The sequence below is a fragment of the Elephas maximus genome, chromosome 4, assembly GCF_024166365.1.
Source record: "Elephas maximus indicus isolate mEleMax1 chromosome 4, mEleMax1 primary haplotype, whole genome shotgun sequence".
Lineage (NCBI taxonomy): Eukaryota > Metazoa > Chordata > Mammalia > Proboscidea > Elephantidae > Elephas > Elephas maximus.
The window spans coordinates 98,420,778-98,445,678 of NC_064822.1; the positions used below are offsets into that span (position 1 = coordinate 98,420,778).

The following is a 24,901-nucleotide window of genomic DNA, read 5'->3' on the forward strand; positions in this document are numbered from 1 at the left end:
ACTTTTAACAAATATTTGATGCTGCAATTACATCTTTAGGCTTTCAAAAATTAAACAGTCAATGTTAAATTTATAAATAAACCTTCTGAACAAAGCAACTTTATACATAGGTTTAAAATATTATGAACTGAAAAAAGTGTCCTCCCTCCATGCCACCATTCCATAGTTCTACTTCTCTCATTCTTTACCTATATTTACACTGTGTACGTAAAGTGTAAACAACTATATATATATCATAGTGACCCTATAGGACAAAGTAGAGTAGAACTGCCCCATATGTTTTCCAAGGAGTACCTGGTGGATTCAAACTGCTGACCTTTTGGTTAGCAGCCATAGCTCTTAACCACTATGCCATCAGGGTTTCCATATATATAAATATATATATACACACACACACATATATATATATTTTAAACATAACACAGACAACAAAAATGGGTGAAGAAACAAACACTGAAGAATGACAGGCCATTAAAATTTCATTCATAGTTTCGATTTCCTGAATTCTTTGGTCTTAAAAATAACTGCCAACTTAATATTTTCTTTTGAATTCTAAATAGATGAAAAAACGGGTTTTTAAAAATTTTTTAATGGTACTTTTTTTTTATACCTAGTTTCTGTATTTAACCACTGGGATTTATTTCTAAGTATTTGTCTTAGAGTAAGAAGAATCTTAAAATAGGTCATTCAACCCAATATCCTACTCAACCTACTTTTATGGTATTCATTCATTCCACAAACATTTGCTAAGAAGCTGGTTCATTCAAGTAAATATTATTAAGCATCTCCATGTGCTAGATATAGACTACTGGATGCCAGGGACAGAATGCTGAGCAAGGGAGACATGATCCCTGTCCTATCAAAGCTCACTGTCTACTGGAAAAAATTAAACAAGCAATAATAATGAAATGTAATAAAACTGAAGATAGGAAGTCCAGGATGCTGCCAGGTCACAGCATAAGGAGAATTCCTTTGTCTTAGGGAGTTGGATGAGAATGATATTTAAATTGAGATATAAAAAACATAAAGTTTGGGGGCAGGGGATGCTTCAAGCAAAGGAAAGAAAGCATAGCTTTCTAGCTGCAGGAGCCAGCCTCAAAGATGGCCCCCAATGATCCTCACCTCCTGGTACCCCTGCCCTTGTGTACTCCGCTCCCACATTCTATCGGGGTTGGTCTGTGTGACCAGTAGAGTATGACAGAAGTGAAGGTATGTCACTTTCCAGATTAGGTTATAAAGGACACTGTAGTTTCTGTTTTGGTGTATATCCCTCACTTTCTTGCACTCTTAGACTCTCTCCTCTGGAGAAAGCCCTGTGGCGATAAACTGAGCCTCTTGCAAAGAGCTATGTGAGAAGCCTGGAAGCAGATCCCTCAACCCCAGTCAAGTCTTCAGAGCTGCAGCCCTGGCCCGGCGTCTGACTGCAACCTCTGGAGAGACCCTGAGCTGGAACATGCAGCTAAGCCACTCCAAGATTTCTGACCTGCAAAAATTGTGTGAGATAATAAATGTTTCTTCTTTCAAACCACTATATTTTAGGGTAATCTGTTATGCAGCAATAGATAACTAATACCCTAACCTGTTGCCATCAAGTCGATTCCGACTCATAGCAACCCTATAGGATAGACTAGTACTGCCCCATAGAGTTTCCAAGGAGTGCCTGGTGGATTTGAACTGCCAACCTTTTGGTTAGCAGATGTAGCTCTTAACCACTACACCATGAGGGTTTCCAACTAATGCCCTAGTAAAGTAAAAAAAAAAAAAAAAAAAAACAATTCAGGAGGACAGAGTATGAAGCTTGAAGAGGTAGGAGGGGGGCCATTCAGCTTTTGCTTAAAATGCTATGGGAAAGAGAAAAAGACATTTCTTTGGGAGAAAGAAGTCCACTCCTTTGGACAACTGTTAGAAAAGCCTTTCTTACACTAGGCTAAAACTTGGCCCCTTGAATTTCTAGTACCAGAGCGTTAATAGCCTAATCATATTTTGTCTCAAACAGGTATGAAACACAAGAACATCTCAATCAGTTTGCTTTCTTATAATATGTTGCCAAGAATTTAACAGCTGCTCAGTAAATGTTCAATAATGTAACACACATGGTATATGTATATGTGTGTGTACACAGCGTTTATATGCTGGTGTTGAGAACACAAGTATAACTGACGGACAAGATCCTATTTTAAAAATCCATACCATTTCACTCTTCAGCAAAGCCAATCCAATTTGGTCTGTATGAACCTTCCTTCCCTTCCCAAATCTCTGAGGTCCATAGTAATTCACAAAACCTTTAATCTATGAACACAAAATTTTACAATTAATTAACGTATATAAGTATAATATTTGTGTCGAAATATGTAAGCAAGTCTTTCTCTTCATATTTATTTTAATAAAAGAACCTTGTAATCAGCAATACGCAGATGGGGACCAAATGGTCTGAGAAATGCAATACAGGTAGTCTCTGACTTGAAACAGGGCTCCTTTCTGACAACTCCAAGTCGTAAATCAGTTCTGACGTAAGTCAAACATCTCACTTTTTATTTTTTCATTATCATTGCCTCTTGTTATTAGCATCTTTATAAATTCGGCACTGTTTTGAACAATAAATCACAAAACTGAACATCTGCAGGTGAATGTCTGAGAATGACAACATCAGCAATTTATGGGCTACAACATATTGCTAACAATAAGATATATATAAAAAAAGTCATTAAGTGTGGTTCATCATAACTCAAATATGTCATAAGTTGAAGACAACCAGTACAGTTAGAGAATAAAAGGTAGAAGAAGAAATGATTAAAAGCTAGAAAATAGGACCACTGGGGAGCAGGGGGAACCAGCTGCCATCAAGTTGACTCTGACTCATGGTGATCCCATGTATAAAGACAACTTAAAAAATACATTGGGGGTGGGGGTGGGAAAGGAAGACAACACTTAGGGGACACGCACAACACTTAGGAGACATGGAGCTTCTGTTAAGGGTGATGGAGAAATTCAGGAATAGCTAATGGTGATGACTGAACATGACGTACATATTTAATATCACTCAACTGTCCAAGTAAAGATTGTTGAAATGGTAAATGTTTTGTTACCTGTATATTTACCACAATCAAAAAAAAATACTTCTGCTTTCCATTCATATTACTGAAGAGGTTTTCTGGAATGAGGGGCTTCGAGTGCTAAAATCAGGAAATTCTAGGCAATCTGGGATGAGTTGTTCACCGAATACTTAGACCTGATCTCTGCCCTGAAGCTTTGTTTTATTTTGAGAACTTTCTATCTAGAAATGCTGAGATTAAGAAACAGATTTTCCAACCCAGCAAGCCCTTCTCTATATAACATTTCTTTCTTTAGTTCATCTCTCTCCTATCACATTTTATCATAGGCAGTGAGAAGCCAGGTGATACTTTCTATATTCTGCCTGGAAATCTCCTTAGCTAGATCATCAAGTTCCTTAGGTTCATTTCCTAGCTTCCACGTTACTGACGGTGACAGTGTTGCCTACTTTTCTGCCACAATAATAAAGGTTGCATTTTCCCCAGCTTTCAATAACATTTTTCTTACTTTCCCTTAAGCTCTTATCAATAGCCTCTCTTCAAGGTCCTTTATATTTCTGCTAATACTCTATTCAAGGTCCTTGGGCTTTTATTAACATTCTCCTTTAGGCTCTTTAGACTTTGATTAACACATTCCTCAGAGCCCCTCTGGCTTCTGTCCGTTGACTAGTCCAAAGAAAATTGCACACGTTTTACGTTTCTGTAACGGAAGCCTCCTATTTCCAGGCAACAAAATCTGTTCCAACATCTATTGCTGATAACAATACACCCCAAACGTTACTGGCTTAAAACAAACATCTTTTTTTTTTTTTTTCCTCAAGAATCCATAATTTAGGCAAGGCTCAATAGGAAAAGTAAGTGTCATGGATTGAATTGTGTCCCCAGAAAATATGTGTATCAATTTGGCTAGGATAAATTGTGTGATTGTCCACCATTTTGTCATCTATTGAGATTTTCCCGTGTTGTAAATCCTATCTCTATGAAGTTGATGAGATGGGATTAGTGGCAGTTACGTTAATGAGGCAGGATCCAATCTACAGGATTGGACTGCGTCTTCAGCCAATCTCTTTTGAGATATAAAAGAGAGAAGTGAGCAGAGAGACAGGGGATCTCATACCACCAAGACAGCAGCACTGGGACCAGAGCTCATCCTTTGGACCTGGGGTCCCTGTGCCTGAGACGCTCCTCAGCAAGGGAAGATTGATGCCAAGGACCTTCCCCGAGAGCTGACAGAGGAAGAAAACCTTCCCTTGGAGCTGATGCCCTGAATTTGGACTTCTTAGACTGTGAGAGAATAAATTCCTGTTTGTTGAAGCCATCCACTTGTGGTATTTCTGTTATAGCAGTACTAGATAACTAAGATAATAAGTCTCTGTTCTATGCAGCATTAGCTAATGAGACGAGCAGGGCTACAGGATGCACTGTCCAAAATGAAAGTCTTGAAACTCATATGGCTGTCAAGTTTATACTAGCTGTTAGCTCCTTTCCATAGGGTGGCTTGCTTCCTCACAGCACAATGGCTGGTTTCCAAGAGTACGCACCTCAAGTGAACTGAAAGCTTCCAGTTTCTTAAAGCCTAGGCCCAGACAATGGCATGGCATTACTTTTTTTGACTCTATTGGTCAAGCAGTTACAGGGTCTTGATTCAAGGTGAGGAGACAAAGACCTCATCTCCTGATGGGAGGTAAATCTTGAGGCCATGTTTTAAACTGTCACATTGCTCAGAATAAATAGAAAATTGTAATTTACTATTACAACCATTAAAGAAATTGGTCAGTAGTTAAATATGTTCTCACAAAGGAAAAACCAGGCCTAGACGGTTTCTTGAAAGATAAATGAGTCCTCCACACTCATATATTTATTCAGCCAACAATTATTATTGAGCACCAAATCAAGGATCGCTCAATAAAAAATGCTAAGGTAATTTGTTTTTGGCATGGTACAAAAGAAATTGTATCCTTACCTCATGCCATTCACAAAAGCCAACTGCAAACAGAGTAAGTACTCCTGTATTAAATATCATAGTTAAATTTGGAAAAAATAATATCAGATACCATCCTGAAATAGTCAGAGTTTAAACCATCCATTTAAATTATTTAAGGTTATATACAATCTAAATAATTCTATGTTTATAACAATCAGAGTTACAATCCTCTAAACAAAACTTCAAAAGGCTCCTTGAAGAATCCTGATCAAAAGGGGGAAACTATTGCCTTGAGATAATCTTTAAACCTTAAACCAAAAATATCCCCTGAAGTTTTCTGAAAACCAAGTAACATTTTAACTTAACTAGTAAAGAATGTCTGCCTTGAGAATTGTGCTCTTTTAAGATCCATCTATATGGCATCAAAGTGACAACAGCATATTGAAAGATTAGATAGGAAACTTAGGGGGCAGTGAGTTTATGTTAATGGAGAAGGAACAAATTGAAAAAGGAGGGTGAGAATGGTTGCACAATTTCAAGAACGTAATCAATGCCACTGAACTGTACAAGTAGAAATTGTTGAATTGGTGTATGTTCTGCTATGTATATTCTCAATGATGACAAAAATAAAATAAACAATTTTATAGTGTTTTCCCTAAAAAATAATAAGACTCCTTGATTTCAGGGCTTCTCAACACCCTTTCCTGATCATAAAAATTAAAGAAAAGTTGACTAAAGCTAAAATGATTCATAATGGAAACTTGATAATATATCCTTAAGTGCCAAATGAAAGACAGGTAATAAATTCTATCAGAGTTCAGAGAAATCACCTCCTTTTTTTTTTGAAGGATATCATTTTAATAAGTTTTCCAGGAAAAAAAAAATGTAGAATTTTAGATAGGTCAAGAAAAAAAGCCATATGAAGAATATACAATCAGGCAATTTCTATAAATAGGTGAATGTCCTAGATCAAAAATATCTTAAGTTGGAAGATACTTTCTTGATTCTAAGACATAATATTGATTAAAAATCAGTTTTTTTATTTGTATAAAATTGTGTAAAAAGGATTCTGTACTCAGAAACTTAGTGTTTCTCAATTTTGACTGCAGAGTAATCATATAGGGAGTTTTGTTTTTGTTTTTTAAGTTTTTTTAAGCCCTTCTCCAAAATGTTTTTATGTAATTGGTTTGGCAGTAGAGACTGACCACTAAATTTTTTTAAAAGCTCCCCAGGTTGGGAATTACTGGCCTAGATCAGGAGTTGGCAAACTATAGCCCAAAAGTGCAATCTGGCCCAGCACTTGTTTTTATAAATAAAGTTTTATTGGAACACAGACATGCTCATTCATTTATGTATTATCTATGGCTGCTTCCATACTACAATAGCAGTAACTGCAACAGAAACCATATACCTGCAAAGCCAAAAGTATTTATTATCTGGCCATTTAAAGAAAAATGATCAGATCCAGATGATCAGGCTATGGTTGTATGTATACATTTAGATGTCCGGCAAATGTCATTTAAAAATTTGTTAAGTAATTCTTTATAGGAAGACATAATGAAATGTATATGGTTTATCATTTATATACATTGAAAACATTCAAAGTTCGATTAAAAAGAAAAGACTGTATATTTCTTTAAAAAAGTAATACATTCATTGCTCAAACATTTCTGACAAGAATTACTGAACAAAATTTCAAAAAATAAATGTCTCTGCCTAAAATTCTACTCTGTATGGTAAATGTTTTTTTTTTTTAAAAAAAAAAAAAATCTCTTCCAATGTAAAGATCTTTTTCCCCTCTGAGAAACTCTACATATTTTTTTTGTTTTCAATCACATTAAGAAAATTAAAAAAAATGTAAGTTCAATGGCTCTAAGAAAAGGTAAAAAAGAAAAGCTTCCTTTGTTGCTTCAGTGGAATACTGTTTTAAAATTGAGTTTTCTTACCTTAACAGTTTCTATTGCCTCCAAAATTCTCTCTTTCAGATGTGCAGAATCATTGATTTGTTTTTTTAAATTTCTGATAATAATATCAAAGTGATTTCCTTTCAGCTGACCAAGTCTAAGGGATTCATCTACAGATCGAATATTAAACACATTCATTCTTTTCTTTTCAATTTCTTTTTCAATATTTTTTAACCTATAAATGATAAATCATATACACTCAGTTAAATTTTGCATTTTAAAATGACTTTATATAAGATTTTAAAATGACAGTTATATTTCAATGCCAGACACCCACTTATATTAGAATATTAATGCAGGGGGCAGAGCAAGATGGTGAAGTGAGTGAAAGCTCCCATTGACTCCTCCAGCAACTAACCACTGAACAATGAATAAAAATAAGCACAGGCTGGTATCTCAGAATTCCGGATAGCAGCTGAAGTATTACAGAGTCCAGAAGCAGAAGAGATGAGGAGCATGAACAGCATGTAAGTTGGGAGACTCTACCTACTAACCTTGGGAATGCTCGTCCATCGCAGCCACTATGGGATGGGGCTGGGCTACACCCCAAACAGGGAACACAGAAAGGGAACTAATCTGAGGAAGCTGTAGCCTTATGTTTTTTAAGATGGTGCAAACTGACCATGGGCATTCACAGATCGCACGGGGCGGGGGGGAGGGGGTGGTGAAGGGAGACTGTGGCACTGAGAGAAAGTGCTGTTGAATCTTGCTGAGGCCCAAGACCAGGGCTGGGAGGAACTGCAAGGGCAGCAGGTTGTGGAGAATACTTCAGACTGACAGGTGACACAGAGGGAAATGGCTGGCTCCCTGCCCACAGCAGGACACCATGGGAGAGCCTGTGCTGCCGTGCCCATGAGGGAAAGACATAGAGAACCCCCTCATCCTCCACACAGGAAAGTTGAGCCCCACTGCTTACATCAGCATCTGCAATCACCTAAGCGTGCTCCCACACATGTGTACTGAATTCCACAGATCAAGCATCCAGAACTCCTGAATAAAGAAACTAAGGATAAGAGTGCCCTCTGGTGATCCTCAGGAGACGATACCAAGCCCACTGCTGCTGGGTCAACTCTGTCTCATAGCGACCCTGTGGGGCAGAGTGGAGCTGCCCTGTGGGGTTCCCAGGGCTGAAAGTCTTTGTGGAGGCGGGCTGCCATATGTTTCTCCAACAGAGTAGCTGGTGGGTGCAAGCCCTGGCCTTCCAGGTGGCAGCCAGGCGTTTGGCCACTGTGCCACCAGAATACCCAATCAGAAAATTTTCTCACAGAAACCAGAATACAAAGTTAAACTTAAAAAAAAGATAGCAAAATGGCTCAAGTTCAGCAAAAAGTAGTGAAACACACAAACCCACAAGAGAAGAATGAAAAATCAAAAGGAAAACATGTAGAAGAGGAAATTTCTTCTGGAGGCCAGATAAGCAAAAGGAATTGATAATTTACAGACTATGGTGCTAAATATGTTTAAAGAAAGCAAAAAGCACACAGAAAACAAACTACCTGAGTCAGGAAACAAATGGAGAGATAAAATGAGAGACTCAACAAGGAAGCTGAAATCATAACAAAAAAAAGAGACAACTGCTGGAGCTGAAGAACAAAGCAACTGAATTAGAAAAGAGAAATACGAGCAAAAGAGTTGAACAGATATAAGATACAATAAGTGAACTAGAAGACAAAATAACTGAATTTACCAAGTCTCAAGAGAAACAAAAGAAAAGAACAAAGAAAGGGAACAAACTCAAAAGGAAAATATGGGATTCAATTAAGAAATCAAACATTAAAATTACTGGAATCCCAGTGTATCATGACAACAATAAAGGTATAGAAACAATTTTCCAAGAGATAATCAGAGAGACCTAAACAGAGAACCAAGCCTTCAAATACAGGAAGCTACATGAACCCCAATCAGAAGAAACACAAAAAGATCAACTCTGTACCATATCCTAATAAAATTTTTGAAAACCAAAGACAAGGAGAGAATTCTCAAAACAGCAAGAGAAAAATGCAATATACCATACCAAGGATCTTGCAAAAAAATCAGTGCAAATTTCTCCCCAGAAACTCTAGTGGCCAGAAGACAATGGAGCAACATATATAAAATGCCGAACAAAACCAATTGCCAACCACAAATTCTTTACCCAGCAAAGTTGTCATTCAAAAGCTAGGGGGAAATCAAGACATTCCCAAACAAACAGAAGCTCTGGAAATTTGCCACTACCAGACCAGCTTTGCAAGTATTACTGAAGACAGTACTCCAAGTAGAAAGACAAGAGCATTAAATACGTGTATCTATTTTTTTATACACAGGGAAAAAATTAAAAATAAGAGAGAGAGAGATCTCTTAAAAAACACAACACAGGCAATCATAAGGACCAAAGTATATGATATTCTCAGGGAATAAACTCAATAATTAAATCCCCCAATCTATACAACATCAAATTTGTAAGAAATAAACAGAGTAAACTTATCAAATATAGGTTGTTATAGTGATGTTGACAGAGACACACCAATAAAAATAGGACAGAGAGCAGCATATCAGGAATAGATTCATTGCATTAAGGTTGTATGTTAACTGTTGTTCTTGTTAAACCTTGTTGCAACTGTAAGTTGTGTAATGTAATATATGTGGTACCACAAAGAATTCACCAAGAAAAAACATTCAGGAGAAGGAAGAAAGCAAAAAGGCTTATCACAAGAAAGCAGCCAAATACAAACAAAAACAGAAAAATCAGAATAAAAAAACAAAGATATGAAACTCCCCCTCCCCCCCAAAAAAAAACAAATAGCAAAATGAGTAAGGTACACACTTTGTTTTCAGTAATAACCTTAAATGTAAATGGTCTAAATGTCCCAAGCAAAAGGCAGAGAGTGACAGAATGGATAAAAAAACATGAACTATCATTTTCCTGTCTACAAGAAACACACCTTACACATAGGAACACAAACAGACTGAAAATAAAAGGATGGAGAAAAAAGATACCATGCAACCAGCAATAAAAAAGAGCAGGATGGTCATACTGATTTCAGATAAAATAGACTTTAAATCAAAATCTAGTACAAGAGATAAAGAAGGACATTATGTAATAATAAAAGGGTCAATTCAGCAAAAAGACATAACAATTACAAATACATATGCACCTAACAGCAATGAACCAAAATACATGAAACAAATACTGACTAATATGAAAGGAGAGATAGACAACTCCACAAGAACAGTAGGGGACTTCAATACACCACTTTCAATTATAGACAGAACATCTAAAAAGAAGATCACTAAAGACATTGAGAACTTAAACAAAACCATCAGCCAACGGACCTAACGGACATATTTAGAACACTCTACCCAGCATCAAAACAATACACATTCTCCTCCAGTGCACGTGGATCATCTTCTGGAACAGACCATATGCTAGGACACAAACAAGTCTTAACAAATTTAAAGACTGAAATCATACAAAGCATCTTTTCTGACCATAATGATATGAAGCTAGAGATCGACAACAGGAAAAATATGGGGGAAAAAAAAACATGGAAACTAAATAATACACTACTAAAAAACTATTGGATCATAGAATAAACCAATAGTGAAATTAAAAAATTCCTAGAATCAAATGAAAATGAAAACACAAAGTACCAAAACCTTTAGGACACAGCAAAAGGAGTATTCAGAGGGAAATTCATAGCAATAAATGTCTACATTAAAAAAGAAGATCCAAAATCATGAACTTGAACTGACAACTTGAACAAACAAAAAAGAAGTGCAAAGAAGACAAAAGATACTGGGGAAAAAAAAGTGAAGTAATAAAGATCATGGCAGAAATAGAAAACAATAGAAAGAATCAACAAAACCAGAAGCTGGTTCTTTGCAAGGATTAATAAAATAGAAAAACCACTGGCTAGATTGACAAAAAAACAGAAGAGGCAAATAACCAAATTAAGAAATGAAACTGATGACATTACAACCAATCCAACAGAGATAGAGAAGATCACAAGTGATTATTATGAAAAATTGCACTGCAACAAATTTTAAAGCCTAGATGAAATGGACAAATTCCTAGGAACACATTACCTACCCAAACTAATACAAACAGGTAGAAAATTTAAAGAGACCCATTACAAAAGAAGATATTGAAGATGTCATCCAAAAACTGCCAACAACAACAAAAAAAAGCTCAGGACCAGATGGCTACTCTGGAGAATTCTACCAAACATTGAGAGAAGAGTTGACACCAATCTTACTCAGTCTCTTCTAAAACAGTACCTTCTAAAATGTAGAAAAGGGAACACTACCAAACTCGTTCTATGAAGCCAGCATAACCTTGATACCTATACCAGGCAAAACCAAAAAAAATAATAATAATAATAATCCTGTTGCCATCGAGTGGATTCCGACTCATAATGATCCTATAGGACAGAGCAGAACTGCCCATAGGGTTTCCAAGAAACAGCTAGTGGATTCAAACTGCCGACTTTTTGGTTAGCAGCCAATCTCTTTAACCATTGCACCAAGCAAAGATATCACAAAAAAAGAAAACTACAGACCAATAACTCTTATGAACAGGAATGCAAAAATTTTCAACAAAATTCTAGCCAACAGACTTCAGCAACATATCAAAAAAATCATACACTATGATTGAGTGGGATTCATACCAGCTTTACAATGGTGGTTCAACATTAGAAAATCAATCAATGTAATCCACCACATAAATAAGGAAAAGACACCTTTGCCCAGTGTAATATGTCATTTGATTTCTTGACTGCTGCTTCCATGGATGTTGATTGTGGATCCAAGTAAAATGAAATCCTTGCTACAGCAGTAAGAAAAGAACGAGAAATAAAAGGTATCCAGATTGGAAAGGAAGAAGTAAAACTATATTCGCAGATGACATGATCCTATACATAGAAGACCCTAAAGATTCCACACAAAAAAACTGCTGGAACTAATAGAAGAATTTAGCAACACTGCAGGGTACAAGATCAACACACAAAAATCAGTTGGGTTCCTGTACAGTAACGAAGACTACTCTGGAAAAGATATCAAGAAAACAATACCTTTTATAATAGCCCCCAAATCAATAAAATACCTAGGAATTAACCTAAACCTATAATTTTTAAAATAAAAATTATAAAACACTACTACAAGAGAACTACAAAAATGGAAAGTCATCTAGTACTCACAGATTGGAAGACTAATATAGTGAAAATGTCAATTCTACCTAAAGCAATCTACAGATACAATGTAATCCCTATATAAATTCCAACAACATTCTTAACTGCAACGGAAAAATCACTAACTTCATCTGGAAAGGAAGGAAGCCCCAAATGACCAAAGCAACATTGAAGAAAACGAACAAAGCAGGAGGCTTCACACTCCCTATATCTAAACATACTATTACAGCCACGGTAATCATGACAGCCTGGTATTGGTTCAACAATAGACAAATAGGCCAGTGGAACAGAATTGAGAACTCAAAATTAAACCCAGCCATCTACAGACAACTGATTTTCGACAAAGGGTCAAAGCCCATTCAGTGGGGCAGAAACAGTCTCTTTAGTAAATGGTGCTGGCAAAACTGGCTACCTACCTGCAGAAAAATGAAACAGGTCCCATACCTCACGCCATACACAAAAACTAACTCAAAATGGATCAGAGACCTAAATGTTAAACCTAAAACCATAATATTCTTTGGAGTTGTCTATGGGACCTAATGTTTTATTTAAAAAAAGGGATAACAAACATAATAACAAATGTATAAGTAGAAGACAAAATAGATAAATGGGACCTCAAAAAATTAAAAACTTATGCTCATCAAAGACTTTACTAAAAGAATAGACAACCTACAGAGTGGGAAAAAACCTTCAGAAATGATTTATCCAATAAGGGTCTAATCTCTAAAATTTATAGAAAACTGCAATGACTCAACAACAAAAAGACAAACAACCTAATCACAAAACGGGCAAAGGACAAGAACGACGAGGACATCTAAGCAGCCAACAAATATATGAAAAGATGTTCACAATCATTAGCCTTAGAGAGATACAAATCAAAACTACAGTGAGATACCATCTTACCCCAGCTAAAATGGCACTGATAAAAAATAAAATAAAAAAAACAGATAACAACAAATGTTGACAAAGATGGGTGGAGATTGGAACCCTTATCCATTGCTGGTGGGACTGTAAAATGGTACAACCATGATGGATAACGGTACGGCGCTTTCCCAAAAAACTAGAAACAGACCTACCCTAGAATCCAGCAACCCCACTCCTATGTATATACTCTAGAGACCTCAAACTAATAGCATGAGTAGACATGCGCACCGATGTTCATTGCTCCTTTATTCACAATAACAAATGGAAACAACAGATGAATGTATAAGCAAATTGTGCTACATACATACAATGGAATACTATGCAACCATAAAGAACTATGATGAGTCCACGAAACATAACATGGATGGACCTGGAGGGCATAATGCTAAGTGAAATAAGTCAAGCATATAAGGACAAACATCGTATGATCCCTCTTTTTAGGAAGACAAGAATAGATAAATATAGAGAAACCAATGTTCATTGGCGGTTACTAGAGAGAGGATGCAGGGAGGGGAAAGTATGTTTTAGATCAGAGACTTTTTTTTTTGGCAATGGGAAAAGTGGCACTGAATGTGGATATAGTGAGCACAGCACAACCAAAGTAAAAATAAGTGTTTGAGCACATATGGGTGGGTATAGGCATATTGGTATATGGGTAGATACAGGTGTGTACATAGGCGAGAACAGACAGAAGTACCTATAAAAAAAAAATTCTTTTTTTTTTTTTGTACCTATAAAAAAAAGGTATGTGTAAATATAAACATGTGGGTGCAGGCATATATATTCATTGAAGACACAAACACAGATACTTTACAGATATAACCAAACACCTTCCAAGATTGGCTTTCTGGGTTTGAAAGCTTAGGACCATAGTTTCACAGGACAATTCAGTCAACTGGCATAACATAGTTCGCAAAAATCATAATCTGCATCCTAGTGAAGTGAGTAGCGTCTGAGGTCTTAAAAGCTTGTGAGCGGCCATCTGAAACACAACTAACTATGGGTTCTCTACTTGCCAGGAGCAAAACAGTAAGATGGTAACCAAAAGCTCAGAGAAGAAACGAGTCTGCAAGAGCCACAACTTCATCTACCCTGAGACCAGAACAACCAGATGGTGTCTGGTTTCCACCACTGATTGTTCTGACCGGGGTAACAACAGATGGTCCTGAATAGAATAGGATTAAAATATGAAGCTGAACTCAGATTTTTATTAAAAAAAAAAAAACTGAAACAGTAGAGAAAGGAGGACTCCCTGAGACTATCGCCCTGACACACTCTTTAAACCTAGAACCAAGCCTATCCCGAGATCACCTTTTAGTGAAATAGCAGAGTGGCACACAAAATAAAGGATATTAACCATAAGATCTGTGCTCTACTTAAATACCATCAGTATGAGGACCAAAAGGTCAAAAATTACTAAAAAGCAAAGATGAGAAGTACTGGAAATGGAACAAAAAAAACATTATTTAAGAGAATGTTGACATGTTGTGATAAATGTAACTAATGTCACTGAACAATTTGTATAGAAATTATCAAATGGGAACCTAATTTGCTGTGTAAACGTTCACCAAAAACTCAATATTATTTAAAAAAAAAAAAAGAATATTACTGCTAAGTTTTCTTTTGGAATGCTCAAAAGTTAATTTGCTATTTCAACAAAATGTGCTCTAAAAACCCATTATTATAAAATTATATAAATATTGTTATTTTAAGGACCTGAAGATGTATTTCTATTGCCATCACCTTATCTATGTAAGTCTTCTGACTTCCCCTTCGTTCAAGTGCTAGAACCTCCTAACTATACTCCTGCTCTTCCTGCCCCTAGATATTGCCCCTTTCCTCCTCAGTTTCTCTTCCCCCAATATTACCACAAAAACCATTAGCACCACAGGACTGTCCTAAAATTCTGCTGTAAACACTTGCTGACTCAAACTTTCAACTGTTCCCCAACATTTAGAGAAAAGAGTCCAATTATCTCAGTATAACTTTTAAGATCCTGCAAGATCTGGTATAAAATTTTCTTTGCATTCATATTTTCTGTAGTCCTTATAAGAACTGTTTTATTAGGCAGTTTCTTTAACTTACTGACCCATTAAATATACCTTCAGCTTTTCTACATCTGCTAAAATCCTACAATACTTAAAGAGTAATTAAAATTCCATGCCCATATTAAAAAAGTTTATGAAGAAAATATTCTACATCCTACTTTGGAGAGTAGCATCTCGGGTCTTAAAAGCTTGTGAGTGGCCATCTAAGATATTCCATTGGTCCGACGATGTCTGGAGCAAGGGAGAATGAAGAAAACCAAAGACACACGCAATTTTAGTCCAAAGGACTACTGGACCACAACGACAACAGCTTCCACCAGATTGAGTCACAATAGAGGGTCCAGGACAGTGCTGTAGAAAAATGTAGAACAGAATTCTAACTCACAAAAAAAGACTGGAGTTACTGGTCTGACAGAGACTGGAGAAACCCTAAGAGTACGGCCCCCGGACACCCTTTTAACTCAGTACTGAAGTCACTCCTGAGGTTCACCCTTCAGCCAAAGATTAGACAGGCCTATAAAACAAACAATAACACATGTAGCTCAACCATGTGTATGAGACTAAATGGGTATACCAGCCCAGGGGCAAGAATGAAAAGGCAGGAGGGGACAGGAAAACTGGATGAATGGAAATGGGGAATACAAGGTTGAGAAGGGGAGAGTGTTGAGACATTGCAGAGTTGGCAACCAATGTCACAAAACAATTTGTATATTAATTGTTTAATGAGAAACTAATTTGCTCTGTAAACTTTCAACTAAAGCACAATAAAATTAACATGGTTTTGAAAGATTTCATGACATAAATTTCATAAAATATTTATTATTTCCCTTTTAAAAAGGTAAAAAATTTTAAATAAAATATTTAAATAAAAAATTTCATGACATAAATTTCATAAAATATTTATTATTTCCCTTTAAAAAAGGTAAAAAATTTTAAATAAAATATTTAAATAAATAAAAAATTTCATGACATAAATTTCATAAAATATTTATTATTTCCCTTTAAAAAAGGTAAAAAATTTTAAATAAAAATTTAAAATAAAAAATCTGGAAGCAAATAGATCAAAATATTATCATGGTTATTTCTAAGTAGTAGAATTATCAGTGACTTTCCATTTCTTTTTTAGAATTTTTTCTATTTTCTAAATTTTCCCCATTGAACATGTATTACTTTTACAATTACTAAAAAAAAAAAAAATTTAAATCCGATTGAGGTGAGAAGACAGGCTAAATCTGTGTACTTCACATTCTACTTAATAAAGATTTCTTTTAAATGGTAGGAAACCAAGAAAATAAAGGAAAACAATTATATAGACAGAAAATTATTTATAAGACACTATCCTAAAAACTTTTTTTATCCTAAATATACTTATTTCAATATAGTATGAGATGTTATATACAATTTAGATAATTTAAATTCTACTACTTCTTAAAGTTTCTATTCTGAAACTGCCCATATTTTCAACATAAATTTAAGACATAACTCTATTTAGAAGGTAGCTACATTATAAATGCAGAATGCGCTGTTCAGTAAGCCTGTAATCAATTAATTAACACAGCAGTGAGGTTCTTATGTTCTCAGATTATTCCGGGTTCTTAATATTTTATTTGATACAATATGAAAAGTAAAATTCTATCTTGTAAAGCAATGTTTTATTACCTCTCTGGAGTCACTTTTCTAACAACCATTGCTTGATAGGTGATGGCTTTCTTGTCTTTAAGGCCTGCATAACTGAAATCTGAAGGAATCACACCAAGTTGGATAGCTAAAAAGCCAACTGCCTCAAACATTTCCAGATTCTCCTTTCGCAGGGTGAAAGCTGAAACAAAAAACATCCTAGCTTACATACAAAAAAGCTACCATACATCAAGTTCATTTTCAGCAGTGTAACAAATTAGTATAATGAATCAAATCATTAATACAAAAAAAGTATAAAGTGCATTTTTGAAACAAAACAGAAAATCAGCTTCAGAGATTTCAGGTATTTGAAAAATACTAGTCACTCATCAAAAGTTTAAAGAAAAAAAAAAAATTCCTTAATTTGACATCCAAATTCCTCACTATAGGGCCCCAATCTACCGTTCTAGCCTCTGCTTGGGCCACTTTCATTCACATATTCCATAACCCTGACACAGAAAATTTCTCATAATCCCTGAATGGGCTAGTTTCCCACATTTCTATCTTTGCACATTTTAGTTTCTCTGACTGAAATATGTGTATCCTCCACTTACTACTTGTTGTTATTAGTTGCCATCGAGTCAGCTCTGACTCATGGCGGCACCATGTACAACAGAACAAAACTCTGCCTAGTCCTTTATAATCTTCACTATCATTGATATGCTGAGTCCATTGTTGCAGCCATTGTGTATTTGTGAGTAAAAAAAAAAAAAAAATTTTTTTTTTTTTTTTTTCTAACCAACCCTGGTTGGTGTAATGGTTAAGTGCCATGGTTGCTAACCAAAAGGTCAGCAGTTCAAATCTACCAGGCGCTCCTTGGAAACTCTATGGGGCAGTTCTACCCTGTCCTCTAGGGGCACTATGAGTCTGAATCAACTCAATGGCACTGTTTTTTTTTTTTTTTTTTTCCCCTAACCAACCTAGGGGCTCATCTTCCAGCACTATATCAGACAATATTCTGTCGTGATTCATAGGGTTTTTATTGGCCAATTTTTAGAAGTAGATCGCCAAACCTTTCTTCCTAAATAGTTCTCAAACTTCTTGGTTTCAGGACCCCAAATGAGTATAACTCATAAATTACTGTAGACCCAGCTTTTTTGTGTGTATATTGATTTTTTATATTGATATTTAACATATTCACAATGAAAACAGAGAAATTAAAAGTATATATATTTATTTAAATAACTCATTATATATAAATATAAATAGTTTTCATGAAAAATAACTGTGGTTTTCAACTAAAAATTAGTAAGAAGAATCGTATTCTTTTACAGTTTTGCAAATCTTTTTAATGTCTGATTTAACAGAAGTCAGATGGATTCTCATATGTTTCTCCATTCAATCTGTTGTAATTTCTTGTTTTGGTTAAAACATGAACAAAATACAGGCCCACAAAGATACGTTGTTTGAAAAAAGGAAGACATCATGGACCTCCAGAAATGATACCAAACCCAAAAGTAAACCCACTGCTGTCGAGCTGTTTCTGACTCACAGTGACCCTACAGGACAGAGTAGAACTGCCCCATAGGGTTTGTGGCGTAGTGGTTAAGAGCTATGGCTGCTAACCAAAAGGTCAGCAGTTCAAATCCACCAGGCGATCCCTGGAAACCCTCTGGGGCAGTTCTACTCTGTCCTATAGGGTTGCTATGAGTAGGAATCGACTTGATAGCAGCTGGTTTGGTTTAATCTTTACGGAAGCAGATTACCAAATTTTTCTCTCGGGGAGCGGCTAGTGGGTTCAAAGTGCCAACCTTTAGGTTAGCAGCCAAGTACTTAACTACTGTGCCACCAGGGCTCCTTGTGAAATGATCCCCAAAATCTTATAGATATGAAAATATTTGATATTTTGATTTTTCTCTATGCTCTATTTGGCCACATCTTATAGTCATTTCACTGAAACTCTGTAAAAGTCCTATCATGAAGTTATCATTTTTTGTACATTTTAAATGTATTTTATTTTATTTATTTATTATTTTATTTTATTTTATTATTTCAGACAGCTGCTTTAAGCAATTGCTTTGGAATAAGAGGTTTATACTCAAATCCGTTTGGTCAAAAAAAAACTGGTCAAAGTAGACTGATAATATAAAGACCGTTCCTTTTATTTACTTCTTTTAGCAGTTCTTTAAAGCTCCTTCTCAGCCGAATTCCTACCTTTAAAAGTTTGGAGGCCCAACCCTGTTTGTACCATCTTTGCTGCTCTCAAAAACTGTCTGAATGTTCTATGAGTTCACTCCATCAGACAAAAGATATACTCAGAAATTCTGTCAACATAAGACACCTACTGGGGCTTCTGCTGAGGGAAAATGTCCCTAAGATTCTTAGAAGAACTACTAGTTAACATACCAGATCTGTGAGTCATCCCTAGAGAACGTTTTGTCTGTATAAACCATTCTCTGAAGCACTGTAATAGATCCTTCTGAAATTTTACAAAGGATTTTACAATCACATCCTAGATCTCCTCATTAGACCATGTTGTCCTTACCATGGATAATCTCTTAGCCTACAAGCCATTCTTAATATAAGTATCATGTGCCATCTAGAGAGGCTGGGAATTAAAAAAAAAAAAAAGTATTTTCAAACCCAGCAAGTCCTGGCTCTTTTGTATCTAACAGTTTTTCTTTTAGAATTTCAACTAAGTAGTAAGAAGCTAGGTGGCAACATCAATAGTTGGTCTGGATGTTGAGCACCTCCTTATTAGATGAATTTTCTACTTTCCATAAATTTTATGCCACTATATAACAACGATCCCTTTCATCTATTTCAGTAATATTTTCCTCACTTTTCTTTAAACCCTCATTAACAGCTTCTTTGAGGTCCCTGCAAAATTCTGTCCACCAACTAGTCCCAAAGGCACTGCAACCACAGGTTTTAGGCTTTTGTTACAGCTTCAATCTACTTTTGGTACCAAAATCTCTATTAGTTACCTAATGCTGTACAATAAATCATCCTAAACCTTAAAGGCCTAAAATAACAATAATCATTTGCTATCCCACACAGTTTCTGTGGGTAAGGGATTCAGGAGTTGGGCAATTCTGGCCTGAGGACTACTGTGAGGCTGCAATAAATATCAGCTGAAACTAGAAGGTGTACTCCCAAGATGGCTTGGAAGTTGGTGCTGACTGTTGGTGGGAGGCCTCAGTTTCTCACCACAGGGTTCTTGAGTATTTTCAAGGTTTAGTGTCTTGCTTCCATTGGAGGACTGATATCAAATGCCTTTTGTAACCTAGCCTCAGAAGTCACACACTGTCTGCCATATTCTACTGGTAACACAGGCTGGCCCTGATTCAATCTGGGTAGGGAATACAAAGTGTATGAGTACCAGGAGTCAAGGATCATTGAGGCCCATTTGGATGCTAGCTGCCACACCCTACCAAGCCAGATAAAGAACTACCGTGCACCTGTAACCTGCCCGAGGTTATTAGGTGTTATATAGGGCTGGGGACCAGCCAGAGAGGAGAGGCCTAATTAAATAGCAAGGGCATTCAGGACAGACCACAGAATAATCATGCTAAAATTGCAATTACATAGTTGCTGTTGTTGTTAGGTGCCATCAATGAGATTTCCAGTTACAGAGACCCCATGTGACAGAGGTGAGCTGCCCCAGCCCTACAGTAAACATTTCCCATCCTTCAAGTAGGATATAAGCCAATTAAATCTGATCAGCCAGACTTGTAGAGTGAGATTTCACCAGTTACTATTCCACCCTAGAAGTTGAATATATATCCCCTAAAACAACAGTTCCCAAAATGTGGTCCCCACATCAGCAAAAGTGTCACCTGGAATTTGTTAAAGCGCCACCCCAAACCTTCTGGGAACAGGGCTCAGAAATTTGTGTTTTAACAAGCTCTTTGGATGACTATAATGACTAAGCTTTGAGAATTTTTTCTCTAAAAGACTGACCCAACCAAATCAAGGAGTACTCTGTAAAAGCTTTCAGGTTCATGCCTTTCCTTAGGCAGGGAAGTTTAATTGTTATGGATTACAAGATATTCGCTCTACTTTTCCAAGCATAGCATACATGTTCTGTTTATTTCTAAACACTTATTTTTATTTAAGATGACTTTCAAAATATGAAATTAAGATTTACCTCCAAAAAAGCTTATTAGATATAAAAAACTACTTCAACTTTATACTGTATATTTGTAACTGTGTTAACCATACCTCTCTTTTTTAACCATACTTTCATCAGTAAGGCTATTTTTTACACTTAGTATAATATGAAAGATTTTATCTTCCATTAAAAGACAGACTCATATTATTTTCAAATATCCCTTTGGCCAGGTCTGTTCAATTCATTTAAAATTATTCAACTTTCATACAATTTTAAGCTTATCCAAGAAAACAATGATTTATTAAATTACCTGTATATATGACTTTTCTTTCCTGGCATTCAAGATGAGACCTTTTCCTGTGCTTGTGTGCTTTTTCCCGAAACTTTACTGTTATCACTACATTTGGATTATCAGCACTGTGATTCAGTTCTGAAAAGGATTTGGTTTCCACGAGGCTTCCAAACTTCTTGTTGACAAAATGATGGACAGCTTTTCTGTGGTCTTTGTTTGCATCCGGTTTAAAGGTAAATTTGGAATTTTCTTTCTTTGCATCCAAATACTTAAAAAAGTCAAATGCTTCTTCATCAGACACCAAGTGACAGAGTTCTTTATACTCAAGATTTGGTTTTACAACAATTTCGCTGTTTTTTCCTACAGTTATTAAATAAGGAAATTTCTGCCGAACAGCACTATGTAAACTGGCCCGCTGGTTTTTGTCAAGGATTCTGCCTAACGAGAATTCAGGAGATGGTCCCACTAGCTCAATTTTAGAATTCCACGTCTCTTTTACATCACAAGCAAACTGATTCAGTAATTCATTAGTTTTTTCATCTAATAAGGAGCCTAATATATCAGCTTTTTCTTCTTCACATTTGGAAGCTCCATTATTGATCATATCTTCATTTTCTGAACTAGACTGATGATTTTGGTCACCATCGGAACACCTAGCTAAAGTACCAAGTTCTTGGTTACGCCCACCTTCAAAGGATAAATTGTGAAGGTCTAGTTTTGGTTTTTTGGCATAATTATTTGGCTCAGGTAGTATGTTATTAATCTCGTACAGAGGTTCATCACTGGCTTTATTAACTAACTGTCCCCGCTCATCAATCTCAGTAACAACGAAGTCCCTTGGTGAGCTTTTTATAGTGCCACGAAATCCAGCATGATCAGTAATATAACACAAAGAACTGAACCTGTTTCTATAATCTGTATCCTCTTCCATTCTTACATAATAATGTCTACAAAAGAAACAAAGAGGCAGTCAGTTACCAGAAAGAGAAGTTGTGGAAAACAAAACAAAAAAAGGAACAGGTTTGCTGGATTTATTTAATTCTCTTTGTCCCTTTCAATCCTGAGTTCTCTTAAATAGAATTATTAATTCATGAATATATACCATGTGTTCTTTGACTCTCATACACCAAGATGAATGAATAGGCAAACATTTTCTAATATAACTTAAAACTTGACTCTTCATCTACCCCAGACTTCCATCTATTACCTGGATTTTAAATGGGTCAGTTTCAAGCTTACCTTACAAATAGTATTTGTAGGACCACAAAAAATAGACTAGAACATAGGACTGTTTACAATGATTTGTCCAAACCCCATCCGTAGAGTTGAAAATTTCATTAATTTCAGAGAACTTAGGACTAGAGTTTCATATGCTAAGGGTGCAGGGACAGGAGACAAGAAGAAGATAGAAAGAAATAGGACTTAATTTAGTCCCGGGCCTTAAGCCTTCTCTAAAGCCCCCATTAGGACAGACACGAACTTTTGAAGTTGATCCCAAGGAGATTTCCAACCATCATTATCTTTGCCATCAGAGAAAAGGAGACCCTTATAGAGCTTTGTGGGAGCAGTACACAAAAGAATAGTCCTCTGAGGAAGACTACTCACTCATCAAACAACCCACGGCTACCATACCACATGGAGCTATGATAAAGGTCAGTTTCCCAGAGACCCCATACCAGTCAGATCATCACAAACCCACACATTCTAGGAAATTTATCATCATCAGGGCCTTCACCCCCATTTATACAACATATTCTACTAATCCGAAACAATTTACCAGCCTCCTCTTCTCAATTCTTTCCATTGTGCCATGTAGAAATTACAGCAAATTTTCTATATCCTAATTTCCCAGGGAATATACAAGGATATTTACTTAATTCCTTAATTCCTGCATCCCCTTCAGTGTCTTGCTCTAATTGAAACCCGGCTGTTTCCCCAGACTACTACTTCTGCAGTCCTCTCAAGCAAAGGCTATTTTTCCTTTCACACGCCACGTGCCTTAGGTCTGGAGGTCATAAATATTTTCCATTTCCCACTGCTCCTTCCAAACTATTTCTTCCTCCTCTACTTTCAAACTTCCCAGTGCCTCTGAAGTTCATGCCATCAGGCTTTACCATCTGCTGTCATCTTCACTCTAATCCCGAGGACTACTCTTCATTCACTGATGACTTTAACACCTGGCTTACTATCTTCACATCCAGCACGACTTCCATGATCATCCACATCCATCTTTCATTCAATATCATTGTCCCTCAGTTCCTCAATCTCCCAAGTCAATTTCATCTGTCACCCCCTTCCGTGGTCACACCTTCTCATTTCCATAAACTGCAACCTACAAAACTTGCACTTTAAGTATCTAGTTCTCTGATCACCCCTGCTATCTTTCCATCAGCCCTACTTAATACGTCCCTTCCGGAAAATCTTAGACATTGTGAAGGTCTCTAATCACTGCTTCTACTACTGACTCACTCTAGTCCATGCTCCACAAAACAGCCAGAATGGTACTTTTAAAGGTAAATTAAATCATATCAGAACCCTGCTTAAAACACTCCATTCACATGTATTAATAAAATACAAATTCCCTACCCTGGTTTTCAAAGACTATGATTCTGGACCCTGTCTATTCTCCAAAAGCATCTTGTACCCTTTCCCCATTATCCATTACACTCCAGCTATACTGGCCTTCTTCAGTTCCTTTAAACTAACTGTTTCTGCAGCTGAAATTGTCCCTTCTCCAATTATATAGCTGCACCTTTTAGTAATCAGATCCTCAGAGGGGTCTTCCCTGACGAGTAATCTAAAGAAACTAGCACACTCTCTTCACGAAGCCTTATTTTAACTGTCTTTATAGCTTTTTTATTTAATATTTTCTTTGTCATTTACATTGTTTCAATAAAATGTTAGTTCTGTGATGTCTGTCTTATTTATCACTGATTACCCCACATTTAGAACAGTGTCAAGCACATATTAGGCACACAATTCAACATATTGACTGTTGAATGACGCCACTAGTACAAAATATGAGCTGTAAGAGTAAAGAGGAGGAAAGAATGGCTCACTTTTGCCTGTGATAATAAGGAAAGGTATAACACAAGAAGTGGTCATCTAAGTAAGTGTGGCCTAAAAAGGGTTCGAGATATAGAAATGAGGCAGAGAGAATATCATCAAATAATGTACAAAAGATGCAATGTGTTAGAGAAAAATAAACATCCCAGATTGGGGGGGGGGGGCTTTTCTAGTACAGTTCTGGAAAATACAGCTAGATTAGCGTCAGACTATGGAAGACACCTAATGCCCTGCCAAGGACTTAGAATCCACTGGGTGACCAATAGATGGCAACTGCAGATGTCTTAGAACGACATAATCCAAAAGATGATTTAGTAAAATGACTCTGATGGTACTGATCAGTATGCATCTGATGAAACAGCGATGTGATCAAGAGTAGAGCTGCAGAAACTGGCCGTGGAAACAATGATCTCTTTCCCTATGAAGACATTTTAAACTAGAGGGGTAAGTAGAGCAAGGTGGAGGGCGGGAGGGGTGGGAAGGCAACAACAAGGGAATACCAACCAAGCGAGCATCTTGGGACAAGAGCGGACAAATGCAGAAACCGAAGTGTGGCAGAAATGTGAGACAGGTTTGGAGGTGAGAGTTTGGAAAACCTTAAAAAGGGTTTGGAACCGAACTGGAGGGCAGCCAAGGAGCCCACGTGGAGTTAAGTATAAATGTGCAAGACTCCTAAGCAACAGGGTTTGCAGATGAGGATTTGGGGTGTAGAGGTGGATTTAGTTTGGTTTAGCCAA

The 24,901-nt window shown here is 36.4% G+C and overlaps 1 protein-coding gene across 5 annotated transcripts in view; it reads right to left on the minus strand.

Annotated features, from left to right (window-relative positions):
• The window catches only part of PUS7L (pseudouridine synthase 7 like), a 134,960-nt gene that overhangs the window by 109,543 nt on the left and 516 nt on the right, over positions 1–24,901 (minus strand). For all 5 annotated transcript variants that reach the window (XR_007517172.1, XR_007517174.1, XM_049882876.1 and 2 more), the window contains exons 2-5: positions 21,117–22,045; positions 16,735–16,894; positions 6,921–7,113; positions 2,191–2,289 (exon numbers count right to left, since the gene is read on the minus strand). Coding sequence is in view for 3 of the 5 variants with exons in the window: in XM_049882876.1 (XP_049738833.1) it covers positions 2,191–2,289; positions 6,921–7,113; positions 16,735–16,894; positions 21,117–22,029 (1,365 nt within the window). In the remaining 2 variants the exon portion in view is untranslated. The remainder of the gene's footprint in view (positions 1–2,190; positions 2,290–6,920; positions 7,114–16,734; positions 16,895–21,116; positions 22,046–24,901) is intronic.